The sequence below is a fragment of the Anabrus simplex genome, chromosome 11, assembly GCF_040414725.1.
Source record: "Anabrus simplex isolate iqAnaSimp1 chromosome 11, ASM4041472v1, whole genome shotgun sequence".
Lineage (NCBI taxonomy): Eukaryota > Metazoa > Arthropoda > Insecta > Orthoptera > Tettigoniidae > Anabrus > Anabrus simplex.
Window position 1 is genome coordinate 55,385,493 of NC_090275.1, and position 20,545 is coordinate 55,406,037.

At 37.9% G+C, this 20,545-nt stretch overlaps 1 protein-coding gene across 1 annotated transcript in view; it reads left to right on the forward strand.

Annotated features, from left to right (window-relative positions):
* The window catches only part of LOC136883265 (terminal uridylyltransferase Tailor), a 136,056-nt gene that overhangs the window by 95,887 nt on the left and 19,624 nt on the right, over nt 1-20,545 (forward strand). The window contains exon 6 of the mRNA XM_067155476.2: nt 16,907-17,164. Within this exon, the coding sequence (XP_067011577.2) occupies nt 16,907-17,164 (258 nt within the window). The remainder of the gene's footprint in view (nt 1-16,906; nt 17,165-20,545) is intronic.

Consider the following 20,545-nt stretch of genomic DNA (forward strand, 5'->3'; position numbering starts at 1 on the left):
TCACCAGGCAAATGCTGGGGCTATACCTTATTAAGACCACGGCCGTTTCCTTCCCACTCCTAGCCCTTTCCTGTCCTATCGTCGCCATAAGACCTATCTGTGTCGGTGCGACGTAAAACAACTCGTAAAAAAAATTGGGGTTTCCCTCATCCACAGCATAAGATGTTTGTTCAGTAGTGTCTCAGAAATTAACTGTTTACACTATTCTAGTTGTGCAGTTGAGGCCCAGTACTTTGAGCTAATTGGGGCTGACACTACCCAAATTTTTAAAAACTTGGTTTACACAGAAATAAAAACAAATCAAGGGTTTAGTAATGTTCAATAAATACTAAAGAAAAGTTAAACAATACATACAGTACATTCCTGTTATAGATATGGGGTAGCGTTACAAAGTTTTAAAAGGAACACAAATATAGGTTTTGAAGAAATTGTCCAGATTCTTTTGTTTTAAAATAGAGCCTCGTTTTTGAGCAGCGGTGTAGCTCCATCTGTTAAGAAGTATGGTGTTGGTTGGCATAGCTTCTAAAGAAGTGTAGTGTTGGTTGGCATAGCTTCTTCCACTTGCTGCTCTATGTAACACAAAGCCGCGTTTAGCACTGCCAAACCCTTTGTGCGAGTTATCACTTTTACAATCTCTTCAAGCCATCATAGTCTTCAGTGGGTTCACTCATTGTTTTAACTATTGAAACAGTCATGATTAGGAGCAGCATTGCCACCTGCTGTTAGACTGCAGTCTGTGGGTATTTGAAGGTGTTGAAATACGCCAGCCTTTTGTCCCTTACCGGTACATAGAACTCCTGCTAGATAAAATTATTTTTTTTCACCAATCCCAGTTCTTCGAATCATTTACCACGTATGTTCATTTTTTTCCTTTTTGTCTCTTACTACTTTTCTTGTCTGTATCTAGCTTTGTTCTTATCCTACACTTCCCACAACAAAGACCATTGTCTTCCCTTTCTGTGCTCCCTATTCTGTTGCTGATCTGTCAATGTATTTATCCTGTTATCTGTTCCTCTTCATGTCCGTGTTCTTTATATGACTATCCTATATATCAGCAATCCCCAAACTTTTTATATCACAATTCCCCCCTTCCTCCTTCCCCCACCCTTCTGAAATATAAAATTTCTTGCATCCCTGTTATTCTTCCTTCCCTCATACTACTCGTACCTTGCACAAAAAATTGGCTCATGAGATCTTACCTAATTAAGAATAATAAAATGTGAGACATGATAGCGCAGTGACTATGTTGCTGCCTTTTCACCCACCCAGCCAGGCTTCAAGAACCTGCGTCACAAGGTTGGAATTTTCATACGAAAAATCACATGACCATAAAACAGAACGATGCATGACGAAGAGCAAATCAGAACTTTCATTTACACTTAATCTTCCTGGCCTTAATCCCAAATTATTGGGGTCAGCCCTTGATGTGGATTTGCCCACTTTTCCAACCATATTCCCTGCCTGTTGTCAACCTATATTAAGGGAGTTATTCACCACAGTATGTTTGTGTGGTGGTTAGTAGTGTAGTGTGTTTGCATATGTGAAGAGAAGTGTATTGAGATGACATATAAATACTCAGTCCCCAAAACTGAAGAATTAATTGTACACAGTAAAAATTCATAGTCAGGTGGGGATTGAACCTGGGGCTCTGATCTGAAGACTGGTACACTGATCATTCATCAAGGAGCTGGAAGGAACTTTCACTTACACCAAAAACTAAATAATATCCTTAATGCACACCAAATTTCAAGTCTTGTGCAAAACATTTCCTGTATTACCAAAAACAAATTTAGTATTTTAAGCTCAGAAATATGAATGGTGCCCAAGGACAGAGAGTACCTGAACAACAATAATAGATACACGAGATAGTATGAAGTTAAGAGCACCTAGGCAAAAGGGTGAGGCACGTCAAACATTTATCTGAGGTCCGCAAGCATGGTTCTTGGAGATCATGATTGACTCCTTGAGAGCAGTAATGGCAGTGTTATAGATGAAATCTTTATTCAGCCCAAAGGTATTGCAAACATTGACAAAAAATTTAGGAAGGGTTCCTTGAGCACCTAACATCAAGATGATTACAGAGATGGATGAGAGCTTATACTTTTGCTTATAGAAGTCCATCGTTTCTTTATTTTTTATGTTTTTTGCTATACAATGCAGATAGAATTCAGAGTGCAAGCTGTCATTGGCTGAAATATCCCATCATTGTGGTCATTTGGTCATTTGTTATTCTCACAAGAATGTTAAATATTTAAAGATAGTTGGACATCAGCATCTGTATTGTGCCAGTAGAGAAGGTGACTAATACTACCGAAGTACTGAAGTTCACCTTTGTTAATAATTATTTATTTATTTTATTTTTTACTTTTTAGCCAACATAGGATTACTTAGTTAGGTTAATGGAGGTTTTTCTTCTTTGTTAATAATAATAATTATTATTATTGTTATCATCATCATCATCATCCTTTCATGTATTAGTCCTACAGAAGAACTGTTACGGTCTATAGAAAAGATTTGCATTTTCACGCCATCTCTTCCTGGGGTGTCCCAGAGATCTCTTCCCACCGGGGCAGTAGTTTATGACTGCTTTGAGGATCCTCCTCCCGTCCATCCTGTTTAGATGTTCTAGCCAATTTCTCTGGTATTCATAGATGTATTCCAGTATAGGTCTGCTTTTAAGAGCATTCAGCACTTCTGTACTTCTTTTGTGTTCCCGCTTAGTGACACCTGCTGTTCGCCGCATGTATTTCATTTCAGCTGTAGTTATTCTTCTCTCATTGCATTTCCTCAGGGTCCACGCTTCACTTCCATAGCAAAGTACTGGTCTTGCCAGGGTTTTGTAGATTCTTGTACGGGTGTGTTTTTGAACTAATGATGGTCTAAAAACTTTATTGATGATTCCCAAACATCTGTTGAATTTGGAAATTTTCTTGGGTATGTCCAGTTCTTCAAAGAAAGACAGTTCGTAAATTAGGTATTTAAAATCATTTACTCTTTCAAAATGTTATTATTTAAGCAGATCTTGCTTCTTACTGGTTCCTTGCCACAGAAAGCCATTATCTTCGTTTTCTCAGGGGATATTTCCATTGAGTACTTTTCTGAGACTAGGTTTAGGTTATATATTGAAGGTCATAAATCATCTTCTGAGATGGCAACCAGCACTAAGTCATCTGCAAATAATATTGTGTCTAGCAGTAGATTTCTGTTGATGCAGATGGAACCATGTCTTGTTTCTCTAAATTCTCATATGAGAGCATTCATATAGATTATGAACAGGAGAGGGGAAAGACTGCAACCCTATCTTACTCCTGTGTTTATTGTTTTCCACCCTGATAATTTATCGTTGACCTTTACAAAAATCAGGTTATGTTTGTAAAGGTTACTTATGTTCTGTACCATCTGTTGTGGGTTTTGGTCAGATATTAAAATATTAAGTAAGGTATTGCGGTTTACTTTGTCAGAAGCTTTTTTGAAGTCCACAAAGGCAATATGTGTTTCTACATTAAATTCCCTGTGGTTTTTTTTTAGAAGGATTTTCATTGTTAAATAGCCGTCGCAGCAAGATCTTCCCTTTCTGAAGCCGAATTGTTCCTCTCCCAGAATGTTCTCATAGTGTTTGTACAGTTTATTTTTAATGATGTTGGCATATATTTTATAACCAGGTTTTAATAAGCATATGCCTCTGTAGTTTTCACAATCATTTTTGTAACCTTTCTTGAAAATGGGTATAACTATTGCTTTATTCCATTTTTCAGGTGGGTTTTCTCCTTTCCAAATTCTATTTAGGAACTGGGTGAAAGATTCACATGAATATTTGAATAACTCTATATTTAAGCCATCTTCCCCACGTGTTTTATTGCACTTTAATGTTCTCAGGACTGCAACTAGTTCTGCCATTGTAATGCATTTGATGTGTGGATTGTCTGAGTGGAGTGCCAATATGTGAGACATTCTGTGACCATAAATTTTGAAAGTGTTTTGACCAAGTGTTGCAGGAGATTGTGTTGATTCTGAGCGTGTCTTTAGTTTCCCTATTTAAATTTTTCAAAATTTTGTAAGTCTGTGGTTGAGGTCCAGTTAATTCATTTTCTAAATTGGATACAAATTCTTCCCAGTTCCTCCTATGGTATTTGTGCACTTCTCTTTGCAATTGCTCACGTTCTGTGGTATTCTATTTTATCCTAATCTTTCTTGGTACATAGTACTTCCTGTAGGCCTTCTATTTGTCTGTGATAATTTCTTTGATGTTTTCATCCCATATTCTGAGTCCCCTGTTCCTCTGCCATTTCATTTTGGTACCAAGGCTTTCTTTGGCTGCTTGTTTTAAGATGGTTGTTAGGTGTTTCCATTCCTCTTCAACATTTTCTACTGTTGGAGTTGATTGCGTTAATTCAGCTATTACATAAAATCAGCTTCATGCTCCGTATCTCACTTAAACAGATTCATAACTAAGTGTTTTTTATTTTCCACCTTGTCGATACACTAAGTTGCTTAAGGCAACTTATTGGTTAACTCTTTCCGGTCTAACAGCGAGCATAGCTTGCAGTGGCCGAAATTGCGCTCAGGCCACGCTGCGGGCACAGCCCGTAGTAAGGTTTGACAATTCACTAAATATCAAGAACGAGCTATGCACGCATTCTGGTAGTTACATCATGTTTCTTCATGTATTAGTTACGAGAGTATTTAATCAGATGGTAGTTTTATATCTCTAAGTCAGTAAATATACGATATATTCTACCAGCATGCATCAGATGATGATGATGTCACTCGGTGAGCTCTAAGACGTGGCTTCTTGCGGCAAACATGTGCTTGACGAAAGTGATATATTCGATATTTTATGATATATTATAAATTTATGCGCAAGTGAACATATTATCGACATATGAATTCAAAACAGCTTCTTACATTTCATTATGATTGGAGTTTATTTTATGTTCTAGCGCATGCTCCCGCGTATTTCCTATTTTGAGTGAATATGTAAGATTGTCTACATATTAGTAAAGTTGTCTGTTTATAAGACTATTTTCTCATTCTCAGAAGTCTTTTGTGATAACTGGAACAATAATTTTACATTTGAGTAACTTCTGACAAAATTTATCAATTAAAATAAAATTTCATAAGAGCTCTCATTTTCATTATTGTAATTACTACTATTATTTTAGAAAAATTATTATTTTATATCATACTCATTATTGTTATTGTTTTGTAATTGCAATGCACATTTTAGATTAGAAAAATAGGGTAAATGTAACAGTATTTCAGAAAACTGTACTTGCTTAGTTATCCGTCAGAATTTTTTTCCATTCGCAAAACATGGTATAATATATAAACAATTTTAAAATCTCAAGTGATAGTTGGCATGATACAAACAGCGTTTGTTTAATTAGATGCTCAAACATGCACAAAGAAAAATGAATCATGCATATATCTCCTATAGGTACAGAGATATAATATTTTAAATATCCTTAACCCGCGAGGACTCGCTGCGCGGTCTTTTCGACCGCACAGTCATTTATTCACTTGTAATCTGCAATGAACTTACATCTCGTCTTACTCTTGCTTCTCTTATCCTTCGGTGGAGAGTTGACAACGCTAGTGCAGTAACAGTTAATCTAAATTTGTTGTCCATTGTTACCGGGAGGACAAAACTCTGACCTCGACGGAAGTTGCGGTCTTTTCCACAGCGCGCAAGGCCTTGCGTTTGGCGTTGTTCTTTTGTTTGTGTTCCGTAAAGATACGTTTGCGTAGGATTTTGGGTATTGAAAAAGAGGGCTAACGTCACCAGACTGTAAATCAGACAGACAATGGTCGCTGTGCTTATTGTGACAGAAAGAAGAATCGGAAAACCAAAACTAAATGCGTTTCATGTTCACGTTTCATATGTAAAGAGCACACATGACCATCATGTGTCCAGTGCGCGGAGAAGTGTTGAAATCGTACAGGAGGAGGGGTATGATGACTAAATTCTTCAGCATTTATGAGATCTGGCAAGTTCTGAACGGTTTTCCTGTATTGCACTCAGTGTTTAGTTCCGAGATTTGTTTTGAAGCAGCCATATGTGATGAAAATTACTAATGACTGGTGCATTGGGTCTTGAGTGGGTTTTCATTCTTTAATGTTTATTATTGTTTGCATTTTACATTTCCAGAGTTCAATGTTTAAACATCGGTAGCCATAAGTTCTGACGGACAGATGTTCAAAGTAGTGAAATGAAATGAATATGGGCCGGTTCTACCACCTACTGGTAAAGTAGCGCGTAATTTGCCCTCCGCGTAAAAGGATGTTTCCGTCCGACCACTCCCAGGTAGCGCTATCGGCAGCATAAATCGTCGTTACTCGGCGCGTAATTTCTCGGCCACTTCGAGGGCCCTATAAGACTTTACCTGCCGGGCAGGTTCTGAGAGCTGAATATTATTAGCTGTATTTCTGGTGATATGCAACTCAAATTAGCTTAGTATACTGAAAAAAGCTATACTGTAACAGTGATCGATATTGTATTGCAGGATTTTGAACATTAATGCTTCCCTTTAGTTGCAACGGTCACACCAGCCTCTCGCATCGGTAGCGCAGGGAACACATTTTATACGTCAAGCTTTCGTAAAGAAACTCTAAAAGGATGTAAAATCAAAATCTATTTGGAAATCATATCAAATGGGCTTTAATTTTCTACTTTTTCAGTTTTCGGACACGAGATATGTATTACTGTATGTATCCTACCTAATCCAAGCATTTTCGTAGTGTAATGGTTAACACGGTCGCTTCGTAATACGCAGTGTGCAGGTTCGAGTCTTTATTATGACGAATCTTTTTTATTTCCATTATTAGCGTTGTGTTAATCTGTGTGCCTCTTTTCATACATTCTTATCACAATATTATGTCTACTAGGAAAATCACTTTATATGTATGCTACCTATAGCAAGTGATGTTATGATTAATAGCACATAGGACTGTCGCCCAGGTAGCAGATTCCCTATTAGTTGTTTACATAGGCTTGTAAATTATTTCGAAGAAATTGGAAACTATTCCATTCCCGAATTCCTCTTCCTATGAATGGATATTTATCCCGATTAGTTCTTTACATTTACAGTACCTTCCAACTTTATCTTCATTAAGTTAAAAATTAAAACGAAATGCTTTATCAATAAATGGAAGCATCTGGAACTAAACGAGGTCACAGAACTAGTTGCAAATAGAGCATCGCGGAGATACTTAATTCACAGAAGCCTGCAGATAGAATGCTCAAAGGCAATAAGTCCGTAAAGAAGATGTGTGTATATACATATATGGAAGCGCGTAAAAAACAGTTAAGAACAACGGCAGGGAACGAAAATACACTTTAAAATGTAAATTAGAAATACGATGAAAACCTGCGTACCTTCTATTACGGAGCGAGCGACTTGACCAGTCTACTACGAGAATACCTTTCAAAAACGCTGCCTTGCATGACAGGTTATAACTGGCGTAAGAAAATGTAATCTCGAGATTTTAATCCCAATTAGGTTTCGATATTGAAGATCATAGATTAAAATCACGAAAGCTTGACATGAATCATTGCCAATAACTCTTAAGACTCCCCTTATTAGGCTTTTTGGTGATAATCAGCAGACGCAAGCACAGGGAAATAAGACAATCGAAATGGGTTTCATGCATCTGACGATAGATAGCACCACACTCGAAAGCGAGAAATCGCTGAAAATCAGTCTAGCCAACCTCGTATATCGGTGTCTAGCTCCGGGTAGCTACCTAGCGCTTGCGCGGAGGTGGTTGGACGCAAGCCAAAGTACCAGCCGATTTACACCTCCAGGTAGTTTACCTCCCGGGCAGCTGCCAGCCACTTTACCAGCAGATGGTAGAACCAGCCCTATGTCTTTATTTTGTGTCTGGTAGAATATTTTCTCAGCTGATTAGACATACATTTGTGTAATAAAGCTATGATATGACGTTTCGGTGTATTGTGTTCGAAAAAATAATTTGTGCATTAAATAATGGCCCATGGATTCTGTGCGGTCGAAAAGACCGCGCGCGAGTTCTGGCGAAAAATATCAGTGCGAGTTCTCCTGGGTTAAAAATGCCCAGTCCAGAACGTTTGTTAGGGATATTAAGGCCCAGACTGGAATGGGTTAAAAGTGGTACATGTTTCGTATATTATCAACATCTTCAGCCATATAACACTGTTTAGATGAAACATTCATATATTGACAATGTATCAATGTTTTAGAGGAAGTGTCCTTAAAATTAACAAAACATGTACCACTTTTAACCAATAAGTTGCCTTAAGCAATTTAGTGTATCGACAAGGTGGAAAATAAAAAATAGTTTTTAATTCAGCTAGTCGTTGGTGGTAGAGCCATCTAATACTAGGATTATGAAGAAGTTATACTTTGTAGAGAGAGGTTGTATTTTATTTTGTTGGTTTCTTCATCTTGCTGTGCCATCGAGGTTTTATTCTAATGGGACAAGATGTGAAAATGACAGTGGTAGAGGAGACCAAGACATAAATATGACAATGGTAGAGGAGGCCAAGTTATGAATCCCATATTTCCGGAAGTTACACTAGCGTAAAACTGTAGATAATTTTGTGTCTGTTTTGTTTCTAATTCTGGGCTGCGAAAAACTGTTGTATCTAAAACCATCTCTGCTAGTTTGATATTGCAAATAGCATAATCTAGTATTGATTTTGTGCCACTTGCCTCCCATGTGTATTTATGGCTGTCTCTGTGATTGAAGAAACCATTCATTACCTTTAACTAATTGTAAGTGGAGAAGTCTATCAATCTAATTCTGTTGTTGTTACAGACTTGTTTACCAAATATGCCAATTGAATGTCGTACTTTCGCATTACCTACTCTTGCATTGAAGTCACCCATCAATAAGAGATAATCATTCCTATTAATTTTATTCCAAACCTGTTGCAGTTTGTTGTAGAAAACTTCATTTTTGACTTCTTCACCCTCTACTGGGGCATATACTCCAATTACAGACAGGTATCCCCTAGATATTTTCAGACGTATCCCTATTATTCGTTCATTCCAAAAGATGTAATCTGTAATGGCAGATTTAAACCATTTATGTATCATAATCATTATTCCTGCTTGTGCTCAATTTTCGGAAGTTACACTAGCGTAAAACTGTAGGTAATTTTGTGTCTGTTTTGTGCCTTGCAGTTTCCTTTTGGTCTCTGATATTATGGCAATTGAGATTTCCTTTTTTGCCAAAATGTCGTCTAGCTGTTCCTCTTTATAAGCTATACCTCGTACATTCCATGTGGCAAACTTCAGGATGTTTTATTTCTTTCACGTATTAGCCTTATTCATGCTGTAATACTTCTGTTCAATCTCCAGTGTGGAAGGATTCCCAGGACGCTCCGACTCATCCTTATTGCAAATGTTGGGACTTCCCAGAATCCTAGGTCCCAATGCATTGCATAACGCAATGGTGGACGTCTCTTCTGAGCTACCACTTGGGGTAGTGCTTTCTTTAAGCAGTTTTTTCATTCTGCAGTTGTATCTTTGATAGACTTGAAAGCAAGGAAATGTGCCCCCCAACTAGTTGTTGGCAAGGAGGAGGTAAGTTCATTGGTGGGTCTGTCACCTTTCAGCTTCTGAACCAGCTGCATGGTACTGCATTTCCTCAGTACTGAGATGGAATGGTTATACCGCCATGACTCGGTCCCCAGAGCCTCATCTGTAAAAACAGGTTACTGCACCACGGGCAGGTGAGGTTGAGATTTCGGTAGCAGAGGTTATGGAATGCATATCACTACCCCTTACAGGCCCTAATAATAATAATAATAATAATAATAATAATAATAATAATAATAATTTATTTTATTTTATTTTACATTTTATGGCCTACATTGGACAACTCAAGTCAATTATACAAAGGATTTCTTAATTTCCTATCAGCCCAATATTTTTTCATTCTGAGGGATGCTGCCTTCCTTTGCTCTGTTGAAATACCCTCACATTAGACCTTTTATTGATCTTGGTCTGTAGCCTGGTGTGTGTGTCTTGAGGTGTCTTACTTTTTTCTGTTTTGGTTTTGAGATCGTCTATTATTATTTGTAGTTCTTTAATATCCTCCTTAATTCTCGTGCTCCATTTAATCTTGGTCTTGCTATTCCATAATGTTTCAGTTATTCTTCTGCTAATTCTGTCGTCTGGTGTTCTGATAAGATGTCCAAAGAATGATATATGTTTTTTCCTAATCGTGCTCAATCCTAGATCAATTTCTTTATAAACTGTTTTCTTTGAAGGTATTCTCCATTGTCCATTAACTTGATACTGTTTATTTATGCATGTTCTAATTATTCTTCTTTCTGTCTTTAGTATTTTGTGTGTTCTGGCTGTATTAAAAATGGTTTCAGTAGCGTAAGTTATTTCTGGCTGTGTGACTGTTTTATGTCTTAATTTTGGTTCTTTTAATTTTTTTATTTTTTTATTATTTATTTATATTGTATGTAGTCTTGGTAATATAATTTGCTTTGTTTAATTTATTTATTCTGTTATGCCAAGCTGGTTTCTCATTAAGATTGTTGTTGTTGTTGTTGTTGTTGTTGTTGTTGTTGTTGTTGTTGTTTAAGTCATCAGTCCATAGACTGGTTTGATGCAGTCCTCCATGCCACCCTATGCAAACCTTTTCATTTCTACGTAACTACTGCATCCTACATCTGCTCTAATTTGCTTGTCATATTCATACCTTGGTCTACCCCTACCATTCTTACCAACTACACTTCCTTCAAAAACTAACTGAACAAGTCCTGGATATCTTAAGATGTGTCCTATCATTCTCTCTCTTCTTCTCGTCAAATTTAGCCAATTCGATCTCCTCTCACCAATTCGATTCAGTATCTCTTCATTTGTAATTTGATCTATCCATCTCACCTTCAGCATTCTTCTGTAACACCACATTACAAAAGCTTCTATTCTCTTTCTTTCTGAGCTAGTTATCGTCCATGTTTCACTTCCATACAATGCCACGCTCCACACAAAAGTCTTCAAAAACATCTTTCTAATTTCTATATCAATGTTTGAAGTGAGCAGATTTCTTTTCTTAAGAAAGCTCTTCCTTGCTTGTGCTAATCTGCATTTTATGTCCTCCTTACTTCTGCCATCATTAGTTATTTTACTACCCAAGTAACAATATTCATCTACTTCCTTTAAGACTTCATTTCCTAATTTAATATTTCCTGTATTCCCTGCCTTCGTTCGACTGCACTCCATTACTTTTGTTTTGGATTTATTTATTTTCATCTTGTAGTCCTTACCCGAGACTTCGTCCATACCATTCAGCAGCTTCTCGAGATCTTCTGCAGTCTCAGATAAAATAACAATATCATCGGCAAATCTCAAGGTTTTGATTTCCTCTCCTTGGATTGTGATTCCCTTTCCAAATTCCTCTTTGGTTTCCTTTACTGCCTGTTCTATGTAAACACTGAAAAGGAGGGGGGACAAACTGCGTCCTTGCCTCACTCGTTTCTAGATTGCTGCTTCTTTTTCAAAGCCCTCAATTCTTATTACTGCAGACTGATTTTTATACAGATTGTAGATAATTCTTTGTTCTCGGTGTCTGATCCCAATCACCGTCAGAATCCTAAATAGCTTGGTCCAATCAACATAATCAAATGCCTTTTCTAGATCTACGAATGCCATGTATGTGGGCTTGTCCTTCTTGATTCGATCCTCTAAGATCAGACGTAAAGTCAGGATTGCTTCATGTGTTCTTACATTTCTTCTGAAGCCAATTTGATCTTCTCCCAACTCAGCTTCAACTTGTTTTTCCATTCTTCTGTAAACTAAACTACTGTATACTAAAGTAATGGTGCGATAGTTTTCACACCTGTCAGCACCAGCTTTCTTGGGAATAAGTATAACAACGTTCTGCCGAAAATGGAATGGGACTTCTACTGTCTCATACATCTTACACACTAAATGGAATAGCCTTGCCGTGCTTGTTTCTCCTAAGGCAGTCAGTAATTCAGAGGGAATGTCATCAATTCCACATGCATTGTTCCTATTTAGGTCGCTCACAGCTCTGTCAAACTCTGACCTCAAAATTGGGTCTCCCATTTCATCAGCATCAAAAGCCTCTTCTTGTTCCAGAACCAAATGATCTAGATCTTCACCTTGATACAACTGCTGGATATGTTCCAGCCATCTTTCTGCTTTGTCTTCTTTCTTTAGAAGTGGCTTTCCATCTGAGCTCTTAATATTCATACACCAAGATTTCCTTTCTCCAAAGGTTTCCTTGATTTTCCTGTATGCAGCATCTACCTTTCCTAGGACCATACAACCTTCGACATCCTTGCACTTCTCCTGCAGCCAGTTTTCCTTAGCTACCTTGCACTTTCTATCCACTTCATTCTTTAATCCCCTGTCTTCTTTTCTGCCCTCTACATTTCTAGCATTCTTGTATTTTCGTCCTTCATCAATCAGGTCTAGTATCTCCTGAGTTATCCACTGATTCTTAGTTGATCTTTTCTTCCTTTCTAACATTTCTTCATCAGCCCTGCTGACTTCATTTTTCATGACTGTCCACTCTTCCTCTATTGTGTTTCCTTCAGCCATTTCATTTACTTCTTTTGCAACATGTTCTTTGAAAAAATCCCCCACGCTCTTTTCTTTCAACTTGTCTAGATCCCATCTTTTTGCATTCTTTCCTTTCTTCAATTTCTTCAGCTTCAGATGGCATTTCATGACCAAGTTGTCGTCAGAGTCCACGTTTGCTCCTGGGAAAGTTCTGCAATCTAACACCTGTGTTTCTGAATCTCTGCCTAATCATAATGACGTCAGTTTGATACCTTCCAGTGTCTCCAGGTCTCGTCCACGTATACAGCCGTCGTTTGTGGTGTTTGAACCAAGTATTGGCAAGGACTAAATAATGATCAGTGCAGAATTCAACCAGCCAACTTCCTCTTTCATTCTATTGTCCCAATCCGAATTCTCCTACTGTATTACCTTCTCTTCCTTGGCCTACCACTGCATTCCAGTCTGCCATCACAATTAGATTCTCGTCACCTTTTACATATTGTATTAAATCTTCTATTTCTTCATATATTCTTTCGATTTCCTCATCATCCGCTGAGCTAGTAGGCATATAGACCTGCACTATTGTGGTGGGCATTTGTTTGGTCTCTATATTTACGACAATAATTCTTTCACTATGCTGGTCGTAGTAGCTTACCCGCTGCCCTATTTTCTTATTCACTATTAAACCAACTCCTGCATTTCCTCTGATGTTTTGTTGATAATTCGGTAGTTGCCTGACCAAAAATCCTGTTCTTCCTGCCGACGTACTTCACTTGTACCAACTACATCTAACTTTAGTCTATCCATCTCCCTTTTCAGATTCTCTAATCTACCACAACGATTCAGACTTCTAACATTCCACGCGCCGACTCGCAGAACGTTGTATCCATCTTCCTGATGATCGCCCCCTCTTGTGTAGTCCCCACCCGGAGATCCGAATGGGGGACTTGTTTACCTCCGGAATATTTTACCCGGGAGGAAGCCATCATCAGAACAGCATTCATACAGAGAGAGAGCTGCATGTCCTCGGGAGTTAGTTTTGGCTGTAGTTTCCCATTGCTTTCAGCCGTGTAGCAGTATCAACACAGCTAAGCCATGTTGAGTATTATTACAAGGCCATATCAGTCAATCATCTAGACTGCTGCCCTTGCAACTTCCGAAAGGCTGCTACCCCACTTTCGATGAACCATTCCTTAGTCTGGTCTCTCAACAGATACCCATCCAATATGGTTGCACCTGCGGCTAGGCTATCTGCTTCATTGGGACACGCAAGCCTCCCCACCGCAGCAAAGTCACATGGTTCACAGGGGAGGCATTAAGATTATAGCTTATCAACAATTTTGATTTCTTGCCCATCAATTGTTATTTTATATACCAGTGGGGGATGTGCAAACATGATCTCAGTTTTTTCAAAGGGTATTGTAAGACCTATTTTTTGTGCTATTTTTTGTAAAGATTTAATTTGGTGTTGAGTATCCCGAATAGTGTTGGACAATAGAGCAAGGTCATCTGCAAATCCTCATCTTCATTTCCCGTTTCCAGCTTCCCGGGTCGGGTAGTGAATCAAGGACCTCCATCGCTGCCAGTCTTTCCACCACTCTTCTCCTTTTTTTTAAGTACGTTGTTTGGTTTTCCTCCACTCTTCTCTATGCACTTCCACACTGAATCTCTCCATCTCTTTCGGGGTCTTTTTCATGGTCTCTTTCCTGTTAACTTCTTGGAAAAAGCTATTTTTTGGCACTCTCTCTTCTCCCATTCTCATCATATGCTCATACCACTTTAGCTTTGTTGTTTTTATCCTGCCTTGAAGTTTCAAGTTTCCTGTCCTTTTCCGTATCTCTTCATTTCTAATTCTATCGTTTCTGGTCTTGCCCTCGATGCCTCTGAGGAATTTCATATCCGCTGCCTGTATTCTACTCTCCTCTCATTTTGTTGTAGTCCACGATCCAGCTGCATAGGTTAGTATGGGTTCATAATAGGTTGAATATAATACATGATATAGATGTTGATTCCCGTAGGGATCCTGAAATATTTGTCCCGAATGAGTAAATTTATAATACCAATATAGATAGTCCATATTGGACATTATAAATTTTCCAGCTAACTTCACCCCGGCGTGCTAAGTTATGCTCATCATTTGGTACTTAGCATACTTAGAATAACAGTAAATGAAGCGTTATCTGATCCTGTAGTGATTGGGGAGGGGGGATTCTGCCAGGCATAATTTTTTGGCAGTTATATTTTCTTGAAATTCCACAGCCTGTTTCCAGTTTAAGCCAGTTAAGGAATGGAATGAATGAAACCCCCATCTAGAGGGGAGGGTAGGAACTGTGCCGGCTGCCAAAGTCTGTTGCTTTTCTCTGGGGCAATGAATAATGACCGACAGATGAAATGAAATGATATTGGAGAGTGTTGCTAAAATTAAAGATCACGGAAAACCAGAGTACCCAGAGGTTCAGCACAAATCTCGCATGGGGTGACCGGGGTTTGAACCACGAAACCCAGCTGTGAGAGGCCAGCGTGCTGCCACCTGAGCCAAGGAGGCTTAGTTATGTTTATATGTATAAATGATGTGAGTAAAGAACTGGAATTGCAGGTAAGTCTTTCTGTGGATGATGTTATATTTTGTAGAGTAATGGTTGCAAGTTTGTGAGTCGCTGCAAAAAGATCTCAACAAAATTGTAAGATCGATACTAGACAATGATATGTTAGTAAATAGGGCGAAATATCAGGCTATATGTTTCACCAATAGGAAGAGTCCTCTCAGTTTTAATTATTGTTTCGATGGGTTAAAAGTACATCATGGGAGTCACTGTAAGTACCGAGGTGTTTACATAAAGAAGAGGTTATCACATTAATGAGGTTGTAAATAATGGTTCCAGATCTCTCGTATGATTATGAGGGCATTTAGGGGCATTTAGGCTGTGAACAAGAGGGCATATAAGTCACTGTAAGACCCCAATTAGAGTACAGTTCCAGCGGATGCCCCTCACAAGGATTCCTTGATTCATGAAGCTTGGTTTGTTATGGTGATTTCCGACAAAAGGTCAGTGTTACAGAAATGCTGCAAACTTTGAGCTGGGAAAACTTGGTAGTAAAGAAACAAGCTGCTTGACTAAGCTCTATGTTCAGAGAATTCATTTGCTCACTGTCGAAGGCAGAACTTCACATGCCCTGATGAAGGCCAATGCAATTTAGCTGAAAGCTTGGATTTATTTCTAAATAAATATATTTTAACCTTTCAATGGTCTCTAGATCAAGTATGAAGGAGCCATTGAAAGTTATAATAAGAATAGATCAACAGAAACTGTGCAGAAGTACACATCCAGCAAGAATACATCCAACCTATACGTCCAACTCGTAAACCGAGATAACTCGCTCATTTAATAGGAAATTTAATGAAAATAAAATGAGGAGAAATTCATAAGTTCAGAACCCCTTGGTGTTCGGATAATTAAGTTAAGAAAGCATGAACTGGCATACGAATAGAGACCAGCAAATAAAAGATTACATCAACAGCTGAGAAGAAGTCAAATCTTGTATGTAACATTCAGGTCCAGGAACGTCACACGGTGGAGGCAAGTGCAAGTTTAATTATCAAGAAGGCGTATGTGGAGTAATGGATTGTATACATTAAGAAGATGAATGAATAGCTGATCTACTCTTAACAGGATACGATCAGGCCATGGTAACTGTGCTGATTTTCACTACAAATGAAAAAGAATTCCTAAACCTAACTGCAGTTGTGGTGCCTGTAAGCAGACCATTAAACACATCACTGAATGTCCAAAACGAAAGTACAGTGGCAATGTTAGTGACTTTGCTTGTGCATTTCCAAAGACAATTAGTTACATAAACAACCTGGACATAAAGATATATTCCAAAATTATGTATGTATTGTACCTGTAAAGTCATACGCTAAATAAAATCCATTACTAGAGTACACCAAACTTAACAAAAATACTTCACGGAATAAACTGAGATAAGTTGTCTTATTGCAGTATTATTGTCAACGATAGACATTCAAATCATGCTTTATTGATAACATTGACAGTTCTAACAATTTGCAATTTATTTTAAAAGATCGCATCTACAACATCCTTTATTAACAATAAATTACAACTGATCTGCATTCAGGGCCGTCATATAGACGGCAGGTTCATTATCAACTGATGTTAGGGTCAAGAGGGTTAACTGCACACAAATTCTTATCTAAGAAGTTCATTGTCATTTCATATCTGATTAAGCTCCTTCTTATGTCTCTAAGTTTGTCCATGGAAGAACATTTAATTGCTTCATTTGCTGTTTTTATTCTATATCCTTGTAATTCTTGCTGTATATCTGTACCATACTCAACCATGTAATCTTCTTCTTACCAGTACCTGAACAGATGGAGTTCTACCTTCAAGATGAGATTACGTCGGCATTTGCAAGCACCCGTAGTTTAGAAAATTATATCGACGATCTCTGTATGGGTGCACGATTAGAGTCTAATCCAGAGAGGGACCTTGCTGTGTGCAGAGTGTTAGAGACATCGTTACAGTCTCTGTATCCTGACTGCAAAGCTCACCCGTTTGGATCTCGCGTCTCAGGCTTGGGGCTGCCTCACTGTGACCTGGATGTCTTCTGTGATACAGGTGATATAGCTGTACTTTTTATTATTATATGGCATAAACGTGCAAGATATAGAAACTAAAATGTTTTGTATGCAGTTACTAACCGTAAGCATTAAGATGTATCCAGTTCAATGCCTCTATATTTCTCTCTAGAAAATCCAGCCAGTCAACGGAATAGGTAGTTGTAGTTGAACCAGAACTTGAAGTTAAACCCTGATGTAAACTCTGTGAATGGATTTTGTATTTCCTGAACTTGTTAGAGGAGTGTAAAATGAAAAGAAAGAGGAAAATTAATAAGCTGAAACTTTTTGGAGATTAAATGAGAGGAAGGATATCAAAAAAGGTGCAAGAAACTATATAATAACTTTCTCCCCGCTGGCCCCATCAGCTTGGCTCTACTAAACAGACCGGGCTGATTGGCTCCAGCATTTGAGGCACTGGCCTTCTGACCCCAAGTTGGCAGGTTCGATCCTGGCTCAGTCCGATGGTATTTGAAGGTGCTCAAATGTGGGCATCTTGTCATTAGATTTGCTGGCATATAAAAGAACTCTTGTGGGACAAAATTCCAGCATCTCAGCATCTCCAAAAACCGTCAAGTAGTCAGAGAGATGTTTAAAAAAAAGTAATAGTCAGAGAGATGTTTAAAAAAAAAGTAACATTATTACTACTTAGCAGGTGAACTTGCACTGGACTGACTACTGGTCAGGGTTGCTGAGAGCAGCCTCTATGAATGGAGGAGTAGACGGGGGGGATGGGGGCTGGAGAGAAGCTTGCATATTACTAGTCATAGGCCAATTGTTGTCCTGCTGCTTGGAATATATTCTAATTATTTCTTTGAAAAGGGTGTTTTTTTTTTTCATTATTTCTTTTATTAAGATGAATATAAATATTTTCATAAATAATATTGAGAAGAGTGCCTTTATTTTCTGTATGTTTAGTGATAAGGTCATGCGCATGAAAGAATAGGCATAATCCATGGGATCACTCATGGCAGAATATCAGTGATGTTCTTTAACATTGTATTCTTGATAATGGGTTACAAAACTTCTTCCAGTTTGGCCTATATAGCCGAGAACACTTCAGTAAATATATTGGTAATCTGATATTAAATATTATATGCAAAAATTAATTTTTCTTTTCTTTTAATTTTTTAACAAGTGTGGTGGTTGGCTTTTTCATTTTATTGAAAATTCTGTCAAAAAACTTCTGTAACCATTATTAATTGCTATTGTATGAATGGCATTGATTTATTTTTTAAAAGTTTTTCTCCTGGATAGGGATATTAAAAGCTCCATAGATCAAACTGGAAGAAAAAAGTAGCTCTTTTTATGAGGCGATGGATGAAGAGAATCCTGTTTGATAGTATGCAATGTTTGAGTTGGCTTCCTAAAGATGTTGAATGAAAGCTAATAGGGATGTAGGCAGAGAAAGTTTGCGCCAGATAGCACTCGTGTAGTACCGGGTAAGTGCAAGGCGATCGTCTTATGTTTCTCCCAGTCAGCTGCGAGTAATGTATAGAATGTGACCGAGTTTTCTGAGCTAAAGGCGATTGTATCTCCTCAAATTTTACTCCAAGACTATATTAATTAATTGTATAGGTATATCCCCTAGTATATTATGGACAATTTTCAGCGTTTAAGCTTTAAACAGCTGCAAAATGAACTACGGACCAGAGATGCTAAAACTAGCGGGAGGGAGGAAGGAAGAATTAGTACAGCGGTAATTAGAAAATTCTAACACGCGTTATTATCCAAATAATGTATAGAAGTCAGCATGCCTTCTCCTAACAGTTACAATTACTTGAGTATCGTACATTGATAAATACAGTATATAAATAAACCTCCACAAGACTTAAATCATAAATAAAGATTTTAAAACGAACTTGTCCCCCTTGCTTATAGACTTCGTTTCATGTATACTGCCTTGTCCACCACCAAAAGCATTTGAATTTCTTGAGTTTCCCAGTACCGGTTACTTTGAATATTTGACCATCAGCCATAAGGTGAAGATCACTATCACAAATTTGCATTTGATGGATTCTTTCCATAGCCAACTACAGTAGATGGCTCTGATTATTTCGTATTTAGAAAATTGGAAATAGATGGTGCACCTGTTTCCAACTACAAATCATTGTGTTATGCTGGATACAGACTTATCAGTGAAAAGTTTGTTTTGTTTATAAAAGATTAATTTCAATCGGGTGAAATTTTAAAATGCAGTGCTGTGAAATCCGAGTACACAAAACATAAGACCTATAATGTCAAGCTTATTTTAGGAGTACCTGGTGACATTATAGGAGGGGAATATGAATGTTTTGCTGGAGCAGGCCCCAAGGCATGTTGTAAGCATGTTGCAGCTGTAAGCTATGTATTACAGCACTTCCCCAAGACTGGTATTATTCAGTGTTCAGAAACATGCAGCCAAAATTTATAAACTTTTCAGCATCCCCCCACCAAACGGATGAGGCCAGTTAGCCTTATGAAAGTGGAACGTTTGCCCTGGGAACAAGTTTTGCTATTACAGTATAATCTCAGTTGCACCAGTTATAACTCTAGTTGAGGGGTATTTCTCTCTAAAAGCAAGGGGACTGTTTTCAAGGACATTTTCTCTATCAGGCCAAATGTTCAACTCTTTTAAATTGGCAGTACATGAAATTAATCCAAACATTAAATATTATCCCAACAATAGTTTTATGGATTTCGAAGTTAAGGCCTAGTTCCTTGTCAGATTTGTTGGTCCTTAGCTTCATAACTGTAAAGGAGAAACACAGTCTGGGTTCAAGGCGGAATATCTGTAAACACCAAATTACGATGTTGAACATCTATAAACCCTGTATAAAGCAATATGGCATCACAGTTACACATTGTTTGCTCAACAACCAAATTACCTGTAGTATTTGTTTGAGTACTGATGTCTTTGAAAATGGGAGTCACAAATGTTACATTCACTTCTTCGGGTATATTCATGATATCTTCCCGTACTTCAATGGAGGTGATTTCTACATATTCTGATACTGTAGGCTTATTGTGGTAATCCGGCAATTTTCTTGTGTATGGACTCTTCCTTGTTTTTGTTGTGTTCGTGGTCCACGGAAAAAGCGATGGAACAGCGCCCGGTTTAATCTTGCTCTCTCACCTTTAAGTACAAATGCTTAAATTCAGTGGTTGTTATCGAAAATAGGAATTATTTCCCTTCATAAATCGCATTTACCCAACAATGTTCTCGTGAAGTCACTGGGTTGGAAATAATGGGAACACAATAATATTTTTTGTCAGATTCTTCTCACCGAAATTTTTCCTTCTAATAGCATGTAACCATTTCTTCCTCATTTCTTTATTTTTTGAAAACTGGTGAAAAGAAAATGGGCTTCCCTGATTTTTGCAAAGAGGAGCACAGCAATAG